The 19,377-nt window shown below is 38.8% G+C and overlaps 1 protein-coding gene across 2 annotated transcripts in view; it reads left to right on the top strand.

Annotated features, from left to right (window-relative positions):
* Positions 1-19,377, top strand: part of MICU3 (mitochondrial calcium uptake family member 3) — a 96,730-nt gene continuing 77,353 nt past the window's right edge. Inside the window, exon 1 of one of the 2 annotated variants that reach the window (XM_074304824.1) lies at positions 1-559. In XM_074304824.1, the coding sequence (XP_074160925.1) occupies positions 203-559 (357 nt within the window). In that variant the 5' untranslated portion in view covers positions 1-202. The remainder of the gene's footprint in view (positions 560-19,377) is intronic. The other variant, XM_074304823.1, reaches the window with a different exon arrangement.

Genomic DNA, 19,377 nt, shown 5'->3' on the forward strand with positions numbered 1-19,377 from the left:
ATCCTTCCAATCCCCGCTCTCCTCCTGCTCCCTCGCCCCGCACTTCGCCCTCGCTCTGGCTCCCACTCCTGCCGTTCCCCCTCCCTGCTCCCCGCTCCTCCAAATCTCCCCCCTTTCCCGGCTCTTGTTGTCGCGAGATCCCGGCTTCTGTCCCCGGTCCCTGACAGCAGCCGCGGTGACAGCGGCGCAGCTGGACCGGGCGATGGCGGCCCTCCGGCGGCTGCTGTGGACGGCGCCGCGGCGCCTGGGACCCTCTCTGCCCGGACCGGGGCCGGGAAGGTCTCTGTGGGGGCGACCGGGAGCGGAGGCCGAGTGTGAGCGGCCGGAGGAACGGGAGGAGGACGAGGAGGCCTGGCAGCGGCGGCGGCGGCGGCGGCGGCGCTGGGGGGAGCTGGGCGCGGCGGCCGCGGCCGGGGGCGGGCTGGTGGGCGCCGTGTGCCACCGGTTGTACGGGCCGCAGTCACAGCCCGCGCCGGACGAGCCTCCCCCCGAAGCCGTCCCCCCGCCCCCCGCCGCGCGCCTTCCCCTCGCGGTGGCCGCCGCCGCCAGGGACAACACGGTACGTGGCTACCCCCTCCCGGGAACCCTTCCTTCTGGGGGAAACTGAGGCACGCGGCCGGGGGTCTCCGGACACGTCCGAGTCCCTCCTGCTCCGGGTGGACACTGGCTGTCACACACACACCAAGCCCAGGCAGCCTGGCAAGAAGCCCACCCAACACCGGTGCCCCTGCTCTGGTTCGGCCTTCAGGGCCTCCAGCCGGGGATCAGTAAAAGGGCTTTCTCTGCTCCCCTTGAGATCAGTGACCTCCGTGGGGGAGAGAGGGAGGGGCGAGAAGTGAGTCTGGGGGAGAGCGTGTGATGGATTTCCGCGCCCACTGCACGTGACAGGCGTCTCTGAGCCTGCCCTCTACCTGCGAGGCTCAGGCCACGGTTTCCTCCGCCGAGGGTTAGACTTGTAAAAAGTAAGAAGAATGACCCCAGGACAGAGATGTGCGTGGCTTACCCGCTAGTTTTTAACCAAATTATTGAAAATAGCACTTGGACGGCTCAGGGATATCGAGTCCGGGCTGTCCGAGATCCCCCCCAGGAGGCAGCAGAGCCCAGAATGCACTTCGGTTGCTAGACAAGGGAGGGCACAAGGTTAGGCTATAAACTCACCTGTGAAATCTTACAAAGAAAGTGACGTCTCCTCTCAAAATAGAAGTAGAGGATAGGAAAAAAAAAATGCTTAACAAGATAACTAAGCTGTCATCCCAATGGCTTCCAAGGTGGAAAATAACAAACAGGCCCACCAACAATAAAATGGAAACGATTTACCAAAACTAATTTTAAATGGTTTTGTCCATTCAAGAGAGTGCTTCAGCCAATAACATCGTGGTGAAAATGACCATGAAACTAGAAATGATGGGGCCTGGACCTAGTACCTGTAGAGGAGAGTATGCTGGTGGTGACACGGTTGAGGGCATTGTGGGACTGATTAATATACAAAGTATTTGAAGAAGGGAAGTTACCAATAGGGTGAAAAAAATCTTGGATCTTATTAACAAAAATTGGTTGAGAGAATACCATTAAAATAAAATCACCTGCTTTCTCAGCTACATAGAATTTTTTTAAAAATATATTTGTACTGGAATTGCAGTCATCTTCATTCGGGTATTAGTAAGGAATAAACAGGTATTTACAAATGGGGTATTTAATAACAGACCCCAACTTTTCTATTTGAAAATCAACTAAGGTGAAGCAATGCCTGCCATCTAGGGGAGGGGGTGGAAGGAAGGAGGGGAAAAATTAGGAACAGAAGGGAGTACAAGGGATAATGTTGTAAAAAATTACCTGTGCATATGTACTGTCAAAATGTTATAATTATAAAAATTAATTAAAAAATAATATACAAAAAAAAAAAAAACCAAAGGTGAAGCAACTAGGCTTGATGTTGTGGTTACTGTTTGGAGATGGAAATTAAGTGTTTGTTTCAGTAAAGAGAATGTTGTCTTTTAGGCTCTTCTGCATCAAGGTGTCTCCCATCCAGGAATCAGGATTCTTTGAAGGAAATACCAGAAAGAGCCCAATTCAGTGTTGCTCTGTTAATAAAGGGAGGGGGGGAGAAGAAGGAGAAGGAGAAGGGAGGAATACTGATCTGAAGTTTGCCCATGACATAATGTGGTTGTGTGGAGTCTCCAAACTTTGCAGTCCTGTGCTTAAATGTTTACAGGTTGTCTCCTCCAATAGTCTGTGAAAACTCCTTGAGGGCAGGTACTATCTTTTGCCTTTCTTTGTCCCTAAGGACCTGGAACCTAGTAAGTATTTGATAAATGTTTGTTGCCTTCTGAGAGAGAACTGAAAGTTCAGCTTGTTCATCCACACAGGAAAGACCAAGTGGATGGAGAATGCCTTTTTTTTTTTTTTTTGTTAATTTTTATAATTATAACATTTTCTTTGACAGTACATATGCATAGGTAATTTTTTTTTTACAACATTATCCCTTGTACTCCCTTCTGTTCCGAGTTTTTCCCCTCCTTCCCTCCACCCCCTCCCCTAGATGGCAGGCATTCCCATACATATTAAATATCTTATAGTATATGCTTGGTACAATATATATGTGGGGAACCAAATTTTGTATTTGGTAAAAATAATCTGGGAAGAAAAACAAAACAAAACAAAAAAATGCTCACAGTTTACACTCATTTCCTAGTGTTCCTTTTCTCAGTGTAGCTGATTCTGTCCATCATTGATCAATTGGAATTGGATTAGCTCTTCCCTATGTTGAAGATATCTACTTCCATCAGAACACATCCTCATACAGTATCATTTGAAGTGTATAATGATCCCCTAGTTCTACTTGTTTCACTCAGCAGATAATGCCTTTTGCCAGATTTTTAAATGAACAGATGATACAGATCAAATGTGAGAAAGGCCCAGAGTTTCTTTTAATAAATTGAAATCTCTTTTACTGAATGCAAGTATCCCATGAAAGCAAAGGCTCTTCTTTTCAATAGACAAGATGTCACATCCTCCAAAGAACTAAAAATGAGACTGACAGAAGGGCACATAATAAGGTATAATATGTATAACACCCAGCAGGAATCAAGGAGGTCATCAAGGACTTGTATAGCAACAAGAGGAGACAGACTACATAAGAGCCTGCCAGGATGCCCCACTGGTACCCATATGATATCGTAATAATTGGAAAGGAGAGAATGTGCACAGGAGTCACAGGAATTGGGCAGACAGAGATGGGTTATGAGCTTTGTTATTGGAAAAACTTCCCAATCCATGAAATCACAGATCCATTTGATCTTCTATGGATTTTATGACACAACATTCTCCTATTTGTCTGGTCATTCTTTAGAATTCTTTGCTGAATCATTCTCCCATTATGCCCTCTGTGATTATTCTCCAAAGATCTGTCCTAGAATCTCTTCTTTTTCCCTTCTATACTTTTGCTTGGTGACCCTATCAACTGCCATGACTTTAATTATTATCTATGTAGACACATGACCCATCTATTTATCCAGTCTAGTCTTTTTCCTGAGCGCTATTTATACATCTTTCCAACAGACCCACATCCTTTAGGAATTTGGAACTCAACATGTCTATAGCAGAGCTCATTAATTTTTTTTCAAGTCTTGCAGTTTATATTTTTTTGATCAAAGAATTTGATTTTCAAAATATATACATGTACAATTTTTGACATTCACCCATACAAAACCCTGTGTTTTAATTTTTCCCTTTCCTTCCTTCCATCTCTTCCTCCAGTCGGCAAGTGATCCAATATATGTTAAACATGTGCAATTCCTCTATACATATTTCTACAAATATCATGCTGCACAAGAAAAATCAGATCAAAAAAGGAAAAAAAGAAAACAAAATGCAAACAAAAACAAAAAGAGTAAAAATACTATGTTGTGGTTCAACCTTTAGTTCCCACTGTCCTCTCTTTGGGTGCACATGACTTCATCACAAGACCATTGGAATTTGCCTGAATCACCTTGTTGAAAAGAGCCATATCCATCAGAATTGATCATCTTATAATCTTGCTGTTGCTGTGTATAATGATTTCTAGAACTCATTAATTTTTACCCAAGATTCACACCTCTTGCAAACTTCACTATTTCTATTGGCACCATCATATGGCTAATCACCTAGATTCACAACATCTGGAGTATTAATGTCTCACTCTCTCTTACCCCACATATTTAATCAGTTTACCAACACTCAATCTTTCTGCTTCTCCCTTTGTCATCTTCTTGGTCTATTCACACAGTCTTCATCCCAGTTCAGTTGCTTTTAAGGTCAAATATAAAATCCTCAGATTTGCTTTTAAAGCCTTTCATAACCTTGCCCCAACCTACTTTTCCAACCTTGTTGCATATTATTTCCTTTGTAATCCTCTAGGTTTACCTAGACTGGTCTTTTGGTGCTCCTCACGATATACTACATCTCGTCTCTATCTTTGCTTTGATTGTCCTTTTTCAGCTGTCTCCTAAAATCTTATGTTTCCTTCAAAATTCATTTAAATTACATTCTCCATTAATCTTTTTTAATTCTCCCACTTGATTATCCTTCCTCTTTCCCTCTTCTAATTCATATAGATCTTTATATCTGCTGGCTAAACTGTATGCTAAATATTATTTCATTTTTGTCTTTATACCCCCAAGATCTGAACAATGCCTGACACATATGTGGCATTAAACTGTTTATTCAACACCAAAATTCTTTTGATTCTGTGGTTGTGATTGCATTTTTGTTTAGATTGCTGACACTTTTAAGTTTTTCACTGCCTAATCTGCTACTATTGTTCATTCTTTTTGAATTTGTTTGTGAATTGGATTTAAGTGAAGAAGATCTGCCTGATCATCAACCTCTCTCTCTCTCTTCCTGAGTTGAAGTCTAGTGGCAGGTCAAAAGTCAAGATGACTGACCATGGCTCTGGATGCAGTGGATGGCTTGATGTCTTACCAAGCTCTGAGTGCTCAGCAGAGCTTATTTCATGGCCATTAGAGCAAGTTGTTCTCATCTACTCATTCTGCCAGGGGAAGTCTTCACATGCTTGGGATAGATGCTTCCCCCTCAATTCACTGAAGGATTTGAGACCCCTTAGTCATCCTCAATCTGGTTTAGCCCATTTGCTGAAATTGTTTATTGGGGTGTGGCTGCTGTGCATGCCATAGTTTCCTGGAGTCACAGGTGAGAGTTGGGTGAATCAAGTGGATGCCAAAAATGGAGCCCTGTAAAGGGTTTGGCAGCTCTCATATCAGAGATACTAGTTCTCCCTGAACTCTTCATATACCCTTTTATTACATGCATGAGAGATGCATGAGTGAGCATGAATCTAGTAGAGTACTGAAGTTATAAACCTGGAAGATTGGAATAAAGAAGAATGATTCTTTTTCCAGACGTAGGAAAATTTGTGGAAGGAAATAGTTTAGCGAGTGGGGAATGGAGAATAGAATAATTTCAGTTTGGAACAAGTTGAGACATCTCTGGTACATATAATTTGAAATGCCCAAAAGGTAGTTGGTGATCGTGATGCAAGATTGGTCTGCTATTATGGCAATGTGGATCCTGCACGTTAGATCCAGTCTTCCTATTGACAAACATCATAGAGCATTCCATGGCAAAAATGATACAGAATCTATCTCAATCTTCTTAGTACCTTAAAGAATTATCTTCTTAATATGGTAGACTGTTAGAAACAGAAAATATTGATTGGAACACAACATGCTTTGAATTTTTTTTTAAATTTTATTTAATGTCCAATTTGTTTTAGATTTAATTTAATTTCCCTCTAACCCTTGCCCTTGGAATTCTTGCTGATATGCATGAAACACCACATATCAGAAGTTGTGATTTAGATTGTATGCATCCAACTTAGCTATTTTTAGTACTGTACTTAGGGAAATGTCACTCAACTTCAAAATTCCAGTCTTTATTGCAGTACAAAATCACATGACACAGTATTTATTTTAGCTAAGCAAGTTTTGCCAAAATTTTTGTCAGTAAATAATGACTCTGAACTTTACTGAAAAGAGATGTTGATAAAGTTTTATTGAGGTGCTTAATAAAAATCTAGCTTTAGAAAGTTAGGGGATGGTAATGAATGATGCTTTATCATCCCTCAAACATTTTTTAATTTTAGAATCCAAAGAATTGTTTAGTGTGTTTAATCCAATGTTTAATGTCAAATATCCAATTAATCAGTAGGCATTTACATAATAGTTATTGGATTTTAAGGTTTACAAAGTGCTTTTTTATATATTAACTCATTTAATTCAGTGCCTCCAAGGTGCTAAGTACTTTGCTAGATCCTGGGGATAAAATAAAAAAAATGAAACAAACTATAATAGAGGAGAGAACAGAGCTATTTTTTGTAATTTATTTGTAATTATGTATCTGTACATATATATATATATATACATATATATGTTCATATATAGATTGTATATCCAGAAAAAATATAAAGAGAATATATGTATACTAAATAAAGACAATTTTAGCAAATGGGGAACTAAAGAAAGGTTTCATGTAGATGGCAACCTTTGAGCTATATTTTGTTATTTTTATTTTTTCAATTAAAACTTTTTATTTTCAAAATATATACATGGATAATTTTCAACATTTACCCCTATGAAATCCAATTTTTTTTCTCTTCTTTCCCCTCTCCCTCAGTCAACATAGTGATCCAATATATGTTGAAAATGTGCAATTCCTCTATAGATATTTCCACAAATATCATGCTATTCCAGAAAAGTCAGATCAAAAAGGAAAAAAATTGAGAAAGAAAACAAAAAGCAAGCAAACAACAACAAGAAGAATGAAAATATGTTGTAGTCCACATTCAGTTCCCATTGTCCTCTCTCTGGGGGCAGATGGCTTTCTGCCTCACAAGACCATTGGAACTGGTCTAAATCATCTCATTGTTGATGAGAGCCATATTCATCAGAATTGATCATCATATAATTTTTCTATTACCATATATAATGATCTCTTGGTTCTACTGAGTTGTGTTCTAAAGGAAGAAAGGGATTTTACTAATTGTAGGTGAAGAAGGAGTTCATTACAGGTATGATGGACAGAGTACAAAGGGTAGAGATGAGAGGTGGACTGCTACTTACTAGAAACAGAAAAGACTGACTGGAACACAACATACAGAAAGAGGGACATTGTACAGTGAAGCTAGAAACATTGGCAGGGACCAGATTGCAAAGGAATTTAAACACTAAACATAGGAATTTATATTTTATCTAAAAGACATTAAAGAGCCCCTATAGCCTATTGAATAGTGGCTATTCACAATCAGATCAGGTCACCTCTACATTTAAGGAAAATCACATTTAACAGCTGTGTGGAAGATAGACCAGCCTCTGGAAAAAACTTGAGGCAAAAAGGTAAATTAGAGGACTAATATTGTAATGAGAGGTGCAGAGGGCATTGATTGGGGTGAAATCTGAGTAGAGAGAAAGCTTCAGTTGTAGTGGAGGTAGAAATGGTTTGGGAACTAGATATACAGCATGAGAGAGCATGAATCTAGGACAGTACTGAAGTTATAAACCTGGAAGATTGGAATAAAGAAGAATGATCCTTTTGCCAGACAGAGGAAAATTTGGAGGAAGGAAATAGTTTGGCAAGTGGGGAGTGAATAGAATAATTTTGGTTTGGAACAAATTGAGACATCTCTGGTACATCTAATTTGAAATGCCTAAAAGGTAGTTGGTGATGGTGATGCAAGATTGAAGCTCAGGAGAAGGATTATAGATGTGAATATGTATATGTGTGTGTGTTATATGTATGTACATACATACATGTACAGAAGAGATGACTAGGTAATAGAGTATTCTTTTTTTCCCCCCTGAGGGCTGGGGTTAAGTGACTTGCCCAGGGTCACACAGCTAGGAAGTGTCTGAGACCAGATTTGAACTCGGGTCCTCCTGAATTCAGGGCTGGTCCTCTATCCACTTCACCACCTAGATGCCCCATAGGAAGAGTATTAAAGAAAAAAGAAAAGAAGGCCCAGGGCCGAGCCTCGGGGAAATTTCACCTTGGGGAGCTTGATCTGTAGGAAGAACCAGCAAAAGAAACTAACAAAGTCACATGGACAATCAAGCAAGAGAACTAGGAGGAAACAATGATATGGAAGCCATGAGAGGATAGTGTATTTGAGAGGGGGGCAGCACTATGAAATGAAACAGTCAAGTCAAAAAAGAAAAGTACTGAGAAAAGGTCATTGGATTTAACAACAACTCATCAGTTATTTTGGAGAGAATTTTAATCGTGGAGAAGTCAAATTTAATTGAGCTTAGAGGTTGAAAAACATTGAGGAATGAGGGAGTGAAAGTGAAGGTGACTAGTACAGACAGTTTTTTCCCTAGGAATTTGCCTGAACAAGAGTAAAAAGATAAAGGATTTTAGCTTGGTAAGTATCTAGTGATTTTTCAAAGGTAAGATTGACTTGTATATCTTTTAAATAAGTAAAGGAAATAAAAAGAATAGATAGATTAGCCACATCCCCAGACTATCAGTCCTGCTTCTACCCTATGCCCAAAGACATTCAGGAATGCAACCTTTGTGAGGAAAGAGTCTGCCATCTTGTGTCACCATCAGCAGCTAACCACCTGTTACTCCCCTGGCACACAAGCTAACCTTGCTGTATCAAACCACCTCCCTTTGGGCGCCAGTAGAGATGGCCAAAAACTCTGTACCCAAGAAACCAGTGTTTTACCCTAACCCCCTTGCTCACCAACCCTATTTCTGTTTCCCTTTATCTTTATCTAGGGAATCATCAACCCTAGTGGAGACTCAACTTGCTTCTAAAGGTGCTAAAACCCCTATCTCCTCTGCAGCCACTGAAGACCTACAAGAGAGAGTTCTCACCTCCAAAGTTTTGGGCATCATCAAATGGCTCAGCATCAGAAATGTCTTCTTTGCTGTCTTTACCCTAAGGAATCCTAGGACATTCTGTTGAACTTGTGGCTGAACCATCCTATATTCATTTTCTTTCCCCATTAGAATGTAATCTTGAGAGAAGAGACTAGATCGATACATAAATAGAATAAAGAGCTCAGAGTAAGCTTTTATTAGGTGTTTACTATATGCTAGGCACTGCACAAAGCTGGGGATGCAAATTTTTTCAAAATGCTATGACTGAAGAGCTTATATCTCATGGGAAAAGAGAACACATAAAGTGGGGTGGGTTCTAAAGGGGTGAAAGGAAATTGGAAAAGGCTGAAATCAGGACTATAGATAGGAGAGAAGTAAGCATCACCTGGGCACCTAATGGAATGATAGTCCAGAGATGCAATGAGAAAATTAGGCATCTCTGCCAAGCAGAGGCATCTCTAGGCAGACAGTACTATGGGGATGGAGGTAGAAGATTTCCAAGGCTGAGGAGTGAAGTTGGGAGGAATTCTCTGATTCTCTTTCTCTCTCTCTCTCTCTCTCTCTCTCTCTCTCTCTCTCTCTCTCTCTCTCTCTCTCTCTCTCTCTCTTTTTTTCTCTCTCTCTCTCTCTCTCTCTCTCTCTCTTTTTCTCTCTCTCTCTCTCTCTCTCTCTCTCTTTTCTCTCTCTCTCTCTCTCTCTTTTTCTCTCTCTTTCTCTCTCTCTCTCTTTCTCTCTCTCTCTCTCTCTCTCTCTCTCTCTCTCTCTCTCTCTCTCTCTCTCTCTCTCTCTCTCTCCTCTCTCCTCTCCTCTCTCTCTCCTCTCTCTGTCTTGTCTCTGTATGTCTCTATCCCTATCTCTCTGTCTCTCCCCACCCCTTTCTGCCCAATGCTTTGTAAATACTTAATGCATGTTTTTATTTCCTTAAAATAACCATTAAATAACAATAACATTTTTCAGAAATTAATTCTTTCTGACACCAAAAGTTGTAATTGTACATAACATCATCTACATACACACTCTATTTACCTAGGTATTGCACTATTTTTGAGGTTTTCATGCAAATGATAAGTAAAACTTGGAGATTCTCTCTGTACTTTTCAAATCTAGTTTCCTTGGTATTAGTAAGGATTCCCGGTGCAATTAGAGGGGAAGATTTTCTGTCATAAAATAGTAAGATAAAATTGCTTGGATGAGATTGGAAGATGTTCTTTCCTTCAAGTGACTCTGAACCTTGGACTGCTAAATCAAGATGAAAACTTCTTTGTGGCTTTTGGTAGAAATCTCTTTGCTCTGTTTCCATTTGTCAAAGGACTTGGACTCTCATAAATGGATCTAAAACAAGAAAGTCTTGTGTTTTTCAGGTGGTTTTCATGATGGCAGCAACCCATACAATGAAGGACTGTTGGTTAACAAGTTGACCTATATCAGAAAACATCAAGTTGGGATCTAAATAGACTATTTATGTGGTCAATGTAGGTATAGGTGTAGGTTCCTATACCTATACCTGTTTTTAATCCATGCTGATCTTAAGTAAAATTTGTTTCAGAGGCAGCATGTTAGAGTGGATAGAAAACCAGTCTTGGAGTCAGGGAAACCTGGGTTCAGTTCCTGCCTTGCCTAGGGCCTGCTAGATATGCAGTCCATGGCAAATCACTTCAATTCTAAATTGTCAATGGAACTTGCTTTCTACAGAGAATTGTAGTGAAGTTGACCCCTGCATTGGGACAGGGAGTTTCCTCCTTTAGGGGCCCCTGTGAAGTCACAGGTTTAGCTCCCATCACTATAGTCAATTCATATGTGACAAATGATACAGTAAAATGGATTTGATCTTCCATTCAAAAATGAAATATTTGGAGTCATTTAGAAAATGTGGGGTCAGAAATATAGATAAGTGATAGGATTCCTGGCCATCATTTCTGATTTTATTTCAGAGAACAGTTTTGAATAACTTGTCTAAATTTAGCATTATTTTAGCCACGAAATGTTTGATTTTGATTATAAATGCTTATAGAACAGTTAGAATATCTACCCTAGGAATTCAAGGAGTGGACTCTCCATGTTCTTTTACTGGTTCATATTTCTCAACCTCCAGAATCCCGTGTCTCTCTCCCAGAAACTCTTGTTTCTTTATCTTCTCTATTTGTTACTTTCTCCTTCTCAAATAGATCAGCTGCTTATTGCACATCTCCATATTACACTAGCCTCTCAGAGTCCACTTGTGATAAACAAGACTTTATTCCATGCACCCCATCCTTAGAGTTTTTGCTTTTAAATTAATGTTAATTAATATTAAATTAATATTGTTTTTACATCACAAAAATGTCTTCCAATGATAGGTAGTAGTAGTTAGCATTTCTATAGGGCTTTAAGGTTTGCAAAGCACTTTATGCTTTGCATATGATTTTATTTGAGCCTAACAACAACCTGGAAAGTAGTTTAATTAACTCCAGTTTATAGATAATGAAACAGGATGACAGAGGTGAAATGGCTTTCCCAAGATCACACAGCTAGGAGTTACCTAAAGCAAAATTTCTGGATCATCTCCAGTCTTCCTATATCTTACCACTGGACACAGATGGCTCAGGAAAGAGTGAGAATGGTGACTTTGACTTTCTGCTTCACTTAAATCCAGTTCTTTTGCAAGTTATCTGTCCTGATTTCTTTGGTCCTCTTTGAGAACTGAGAACAAAAAACAATCTGTGAGTGGTATTAGCTGTCATACCGGAGACCCAACTGGCCAGTTCCAGTTAAGCAATCCTTCATTCCTTCCTCCCACCCTCCCTCTTTTCTTCCCTTTTTTCCTCTGGTTGGGGAATCATACATTTATATTCTCCAGAGGAATATAAAATTTTAGAAATAGAGCTTTATTAAATCAGGATTTGATATGATAGCCCGTTTGGATTCAAATAGAGCTATTTGACTATGCCTTAAACCCAAATCACTTGTACTCTCACAGATTGACCAATAATAAGAAGCTGTCTAAGCTTTAGTTGTTCATTGTTTGGGTTTTGTTGGCTCAAAATAAGTATAAATAGCAGTTTCTGTTCTGTTAAAAAACCTTGACCGTCTTCTCCTTCTAGATTGATTTTCTTTTTGGAGGTGAATAAAAGAGACCACTTTTTTTTTTTTTTTTTTTTTTTTTTTGCCTCTTTCTCACCTAGCCTTAATCACTGACTTAATCTCTCTTTATTAATCCCTACATAAATCCATACTAGTTTGTACATATTAAGTCAGTTTCATTTTTATTCAGTCATTTTTCAGTCAGATCCTGTTCTTCATGGGATTTTCTTGGCAAAGATACTAAAGTATCTCCAGCTTATTTTATAATTGAAGAAACTAAGGCAAACAGGGTGGAGTGACTTGTCCATGATCACACAGCTAGTCAATGTCTGAAGGCACATTTTCACTCAGATCTTCTTGACCCCAGACCCAGCACTCAATCCACTAACCACCTAGCTTTCCTAATAGTTTCTTATGAATTAGTAATGATATAAAGCAAACACTTAAATGGCAGAAGCAGTAGAAAAATTTTGTGACTAAAGCTTTTGTAGGGTTTTTGTTTTTAATGGTGTTAAAAGAATTTCTGAGGTAGAGGGAAGGAAATTATTTTATCATCTTTTCTAAAGATATCTTATTCGATCTTACTAGAAATCTGACCTAAGCACTTTTTGTAACCCATGATGTAATATTTAGCTTACATAGGAGGCACATCAAACATACAATACAATACTGATTTTATTCTTTGTGTTTAAACGTGTTGAACTGGTTTAAATTTGAGAACATTAGTTCTCAGTGGTTTCCTGTAATTGTTGTGCTCCAATAAAGAATTAAGTAATTTTATTTCCTGAAATATAAACTAATTTGTAATAAACCAAAATATATACAAACTCACTCAGAAAAACTACATATAAAGCATTTGCCCTATAAAATGAAAAAAAAAAAGATTAGAGATGATTCATATACTACATAGTATTTCTAGACATTTTCTCTCCCTTTTTATTTACGCTTTAAAAAAAATCTCCATTGTATTATGGTATTTTAGTACTATTATGTAAATTATGCAAAATATTCTTACCACTTTAATGCACTATATTCTGTAGGAAAAATAAATGTTAAATATGCCAACCCATACAAGAGCAGTATCCGCATTCCTCATAGAAGTGGGTTCAAGAATGACCTTGGGTTCTCACTTCCCTAACTGAAGTCAAGTTCCCTTAATTCCTATTCCATCTGAAAAAACCTCCAGTAAAAGCTTAGTGATATGAGTGTGCCTATTATCAAAAGACCAGACCAGTTAATAAATTTTTTTGGCCATAGCAAATCATTAAGATAATGTAATGCATAGAGACACTGATATGTTTATGGAGGAAGGAGATATACTCATGAAACTCAGTAACCAAAATCTTGGGTTTTTTCTGATATTGATTATCTATTTGTTGATCATCCAGGTATTTATGGATATCAATCCGTGTATCTCTTCTACTTTCTACTTGGCTTTTGAGAATTTCATTATTCATTTGTTCTTTCAAAAAATGATGGAGAGAGGACTATAAAATGAAATGAAATTCCGGTTAGCTTATTTTGCTTGGGAGTCTTTACTTAAAAGACTGTCCTAAAAATAACAAAGGCTGCTGAATATTTGAAAATATGTAATAAGTTTGAGATGCTTCCCAAATAAGGTAGAACTGAGGAAGAAGCAACTCCATAAAATGATAATGAAGTTCACAAGGTAAGTGCTAGCAAAAGAAAGATTGCCCAAGCAAAGGATGATGAGAGATATCACAATGATGACTTACCAGGAGCAATCAGGTAGCATGCTTCTTTCTTGGAACAGGTACCTAAAATATGATAAAGATCTTCCCAAAATTCATCAAACCTGACCATGAGTCTTCACTTCCCACTTCTTATTCCACCAGAGGAAACCAAGGAAGCTTTTCTAGGGATTACAAAACTGGAGGCCCTGGTATCGTAGGTGCTGTTTTCATCCTTCTTGCCAAATGAAGGTTTACAAAATTATTAAAATATGGGAAGTCAATTTATGATGAAGGAAATTGTGTCAGAGAGTGATCTGGGTCATAAACAGATTGCATAAAATGAGACCCAGAAAATATCATTTTGACTTGACTCTTAGATCCAATCCAAAGTTCTTCCAAAGAATCATAGCATCTCAGAGGCCAGCTTTTCCAATCTATTCATAAATAAAAATCTTTGCTACAACACGATCAACAAGTCATCATCCAGCCCTAGTACCTCTTGAGACAGTCCTGAGATCTCATGACACTTCTTGAATGTGCATGGTAGGAAGGCTTTTCTTACTGAACTACTTAAAAGGGTATATGTGATCTTATTGGTACAAATGTTTCCTCTGTTAATGCATATTGCAACCTTCCCACAACTTCTCCCATCTATCCCTTTGCAAGTTTTATCTTTTCCTCCTTCTGCCCTTTAGAGCTTCACAGGAATCTAATCTCTGTTGTCCAGGACAGATTTCCCAATGTTTAGAAGCAGCCATTGTGTCTCTGCCCCATCCCAAAATCTTCTCATTGCCAGGGTGTTTTCATTTCCACTGGACCTTAGCAGTACGGTCTCAAAGTTTATCACCAGTCATGTCCTCTTGTGCATGTGGCCTACTCAGTCATTATTCTCCCTAAAAATGAAGATGGTGGAGATGGCTGCTGCTGTGATAGTACTGAGCCAGTCATCTTGGATGTCACCGACACAAACCTCTTTTGATGATTTCTAGAATCCCACTAGCGTTTTGGGTTTGAGCTGCCACAACTCGCTGGTGACTCAGATTGAGTTTGCTGCTAATGACCTTTTCTAGCTGTTTTACATCTATTACATATACATCTATTTCCTCTGTTAATGATTTCCCCTTGGCCCTGTCTTACCTGGTTCTTCCCTAGTGCACAGCATGCTGGCTCCCCTATTGGACTATAGCCTCTAGCACTTAGCCCATGATCTTGACACTTAATGCCTGTTGACTACTTGAGATATTGTTTGTGGCCTGGCAATAGTGGAAAACACTAAATGCTTTTGAATTGAATCAAATTATGACTCCTACATCTCTAATATTTAGAGAGGGAGCAGCTGCTGCTCTTCTGATATTGCACAAGTGCCATGCTCTTCCTGCACAACTCTGAGCTTCCTAAATTGGGGATGGGCAGCCTGGAGAAGACAAGGTCAGCCATATGGTGAAATAGACTCACTTCTTCCGGCTTTTTGTCTGGCTTTCTGCCCTCACTCATTAAGTACATCAGTTAGGCCTAGGGAAAGGGGGAGCTGCCAAAGGAACCAAAAAAAAAAAAAAAAAAAAAAAAAAGCCTACGGATGCTTAATAGCTGAATGCAAATTGGTCTTTGATAAACTGATCTCCAGTATTTTTTTTAACTCTTATCTGATCACATCTCTGTCATTATTTAGATTATCCTGCTTGGGCAGTCAGTTAAAATGTGTTTAAAGTATTTGTTGCCATAAATATTTAAAACATTTTTGTATTTTGCTTCACTCCATTCTGTTTTATTACTATAGCAATAAACTATGAGGCAATATAAGATGTTAGGGTTATTAAGGAAAATCTAGGTTATAATTCTGTTTCACTAGCAATGTGACTATGGGCAAGATAATTAAGCCGGCAGCGCTCACATTCCTCATCTTTAAAAATGGGAATTATTTTAGAACTGAGTTGTACTATACATAGACTTAACGTATATGAATTAAACTCTCTGTCCTGGGGCAAGGGAGAAAAATAATTTTAAGTCACCAGTTCCCAGGATTCTATTCTGTGAGAATATGTCATGAAGTAAACATCAGATGGAAGATATAGATCTTTTTTTTTTTCATCTCAGCTGGTCCCAGTTCTCAGATGCTCCTCTTAGTGTGAACATCTTACTATGTTGAGTGTTAGAATCTCTTCATCTCTCCACAGTCACATGGCCTGAGCAAGAGGGGCCAACATTTAGGATTCCAGTTCAGTTCCCTTGACTTCCTTTGTGTCTTTACTTGACTGCTATCACTCTAGATGGGTATGCCTTCTTTGCTAGAAACTGCCAAGGTAAAAGAATGAGGATGACAGGGGGAAGGCTGGAGGAGGAATATATTTCCATCCTTCACCCCCTTTCTTTCTCCTCCTTTTCCTCATCTCTTTCTCTTTTGTCTCTAAATTGAAAAGGGGTATTTGAGAGAGGAAAAAAAAATAAATCAATGCAAGTAATTAATTGATGCATTCAGAAAATGTATGTAGTGTGTAGTACCTGTGGATCTTTCACCTCCAGAGAGGGGGATGAAGGGGAAAAAAGCAGAACTATATAACTCTCAAGAGTTGCATAGCAACAAAGACAGTGGTGGCAGGAGACACTATCTCTAAAAACATTCCCATTACCATAGCTTTACTCTCTGTAAAAATGCATTTAGTCTGAGGACACTGAGAGAAATGTATAGTGGAAGACACTCTCTCAGAGAATATTTAAATTACTACAGCTTTGCTGTTTATGGAAATGCATCTAGTGTCAACACTAAGAGGACCTGATATTTTTAACATGATCCACAGTCATTTTATAACATTTTAGTTTCCTCAGGCTTGGTCCCTGAAAAAGCTAATGTTGTTGAGAGTGACCTCTCATCTTGGTCACTGTTCCATGAGAAATAAAAGTAAACTGAGGCACAAAAAAGGTCTGTTCATGTTTGGAAATCCATGAGCCAAATGGAGACATATGATAGAAAGCATTTGAGTAAAGATCAATACAGATTTTTTTTAAAGTTCATTATAGTATTCTGCAGACCACCTGAACAGAAAGAGAAAATAGATTATTTGGGGACCAGACTATAAGCCTAGCATGGTATAGTAACATATCCAGATATGTTTAAAAAAAAAGAAAGGAAGGAAGGAAGAAAGAAAGAAACTAATAGCTTTTGGCCTTGCTTTAATAACAATTTCATATTTTACAAGGCAGAGGAGTAGTCATCAAGGGAGAATTCTGCATCTGATTTTCTCTAAAAATGAGGCAAAGATTGCTGAGATAAAATTATGGGAACCCCAAAGAGGAAATAACCTGTCTCTCTTCCAAATTTGTAATAGAAGAGAGGAGATGCAGGACAATGGTCTGAGATATAGGCAGCTAGATGAGGGAGTGGGTAAGGGTCTTGGACCTGTAGTCAGGAAGATCAGAGCTTAAATCTTGCCATCAACATTTATTAATAGTGTGACCTTGGGCAAAAGACTTATCCTCTTTCAATCATCTGTAAACTGAGAGTAAGGATAATGTCTACCTCCCAGAGTTGTGATGAAAATCAAATGAGACAGCATATGTAAAGTGCTTTATAAACCTTAATATATCCTAGAAATACTAGATATGATGATGGGGAGAGCAGGTTCCAGGGAATTCAGAGGAAAAAGAGGGTTAATTCCATGGAATAAAATTTTATAAGAGAGGTTTACCAAGGAGAGATGGGAGATGCTTAACAATAAAATTCCAAAGACACAAAGAAACAATTCCACTGGGGGTGAAAAATGGAATTTGTCTGAAGGGGCAGATGTAAGTGCCAATCAAGGCACTCACCAACCAAGATTTTTAAAAATCTATAGAAGGTGGAAACAAGGCCACAGTAAATATCGATGAATAGAAGGGTAGCACAGTCCTGTAAAAATAACTTCAGATGCATTGTAAAACTCAGACTGAGCTGAAGTTGGTAAGAGAAGCAAAGAATAACAGGGGCCCAGACGGGGGAAATCTAAAAAGGAGGAGGATTTCTCTGGAGTATGTAGCTGGGTTTGGGCAATGATAGAGCACCAGGCTTGAAGTCAGGAAAACCAGGATTCAAATTCACTTTGGACACTTACTACTCAGGTGTCCCTGGGCAAGTCACTTCAACTCTACCTGTCTTAGTCTCCTTATCTGTCAAACAGAAACAAAATTATCTGCCTCCCAGGATTATTGTGAAATTCAAAGCACTTTACAAATCTGAACATTTTTTAGATGAGATGTTAACTGATCACACAGACAAGATAAGAGTTACTTAATTTTTAATTTACATTTTTTTTTCTGCCAAAGAGAGGGGCCTTCATACTGAAAATGACAGAAGCAAAGTGGACAACTTAAAAAGGATCTAGCAAAAGAGTACTTGGCTCACTGCCCTTTGGCATCTTGCCCATCCTAAAGTGGGTCCAGAAAAAACTTGCTGATGTGACCGTAGGTTACATAAATTCAGTACCGGTGGGATGGTTAGACTCGAAGAGAAGCCAAGGATGGGTCAATGTCCACTTGGCAGGGGGTCTCCAGAAGAATGCCTCATATATCTGTGCTCGATTTACCCTGTGTTGTTTAACATTTTTATCATTTACTTGGATAAGGGCAAAGATGTCATCAGTGGTATGCTGGTAAATTATTAACAATTAATCCTCTGAAAAAAAATGTACATGGAACACTGTCCTTAAATTTTTGAGTAGCCCTGGATGGCAGAGATAGCTAAGACACTGAATAACAGAGCTGTGACATGAAAGAGAGTTCAACAGACTGCATTGCAAGGGATTAATAAAATGAAAGTTCATAGACATATATAGCAATCTTAGACAAGGTCAAAAAATTCAGTATGTGCAAAATGGAACCGGCATTCTTAGCAGTTTGTCTGAATGCTCCAGAGCTTTAAAGGAGTATGAGTATACCTGGAATGTGGCAGCCAGACCCACATGGGGTTTTTGTCTTAAAGCAGAAACTGGATGATGACCATTTGTCAGTTGCAGGTTGACCTAGGGTTCTTTTTAGATCTCAGCTTCTGTGATTCTGAGATGATTTGTGGTAAAACAGGAAAATGCAGTTATTTGTCAGGGCAATCATCCTGTTAATATACAGTAATAAGAGGCAAGGTTTTCACAAATGAGCAAAGCCTTTACAAGAGTATTTTTTACTCTCATGATCAGTTTTTCTACAGAAATAGAGAAGTTGGGAAGACAGAGAGTTTAGAGGGAAAGGTGATGAATTCTATTTTAGATATGGTGAATTTAAGATTGGAAGTGTCTCAAGCTCAGTTGATTTTCTGTGAATTTAGAATCCATGTATATGGAGATGAGCGTTAAACTCATGAGAATCAGCTCAAGAGCATAGAGGATAATCCCAGAAACAATCATTAGCCCCACTTTTCATGACTTTATGTTTATTGCTACTGGATTTATTAGATTGTCACTTGGTTTTAAAAATATATATATTCACTTCATGTTTCAATTACTGCCACACATAATAGATTCTGCCATTGCCCTTAGCTCTAACTAAATAGCCCAAAAAATGTAGCATTGATGCATCCTTGAAATTTCTTTCACTTCTGAATAATTCACTTTAAAACAGTCTTTAAGATGGCATTTCATCTTAAAGGGAGCACTGTCTGAACTGACTTTTTTTTTGGGGGGGGGCACTGAGGCAATTGGATTAAGTGACTTGTCCAGGGTCATATAGCTAGGCAGTGTTAAGTGTCTGAGATCAGATTTGAACTCAGGTACTCCTGACTTAA

The sequence above is a fragment of the Sminthopsis crassicaudata genome, chromosome 3 (genome assembly GCF_048593235.1).
Source record: "Sminthopsis crassicaudata isolate SCR6 chromosome 3, ASM4859323v1, whole genome shotgun sequence".
Classification (NCBI taxonomy): Eukaryota; Metazoa; Chordata; class Mammalia; order Dasyuromorphia; family Dasyuridae; genus Sminthopsis; species Sminthopsis crassicaudata.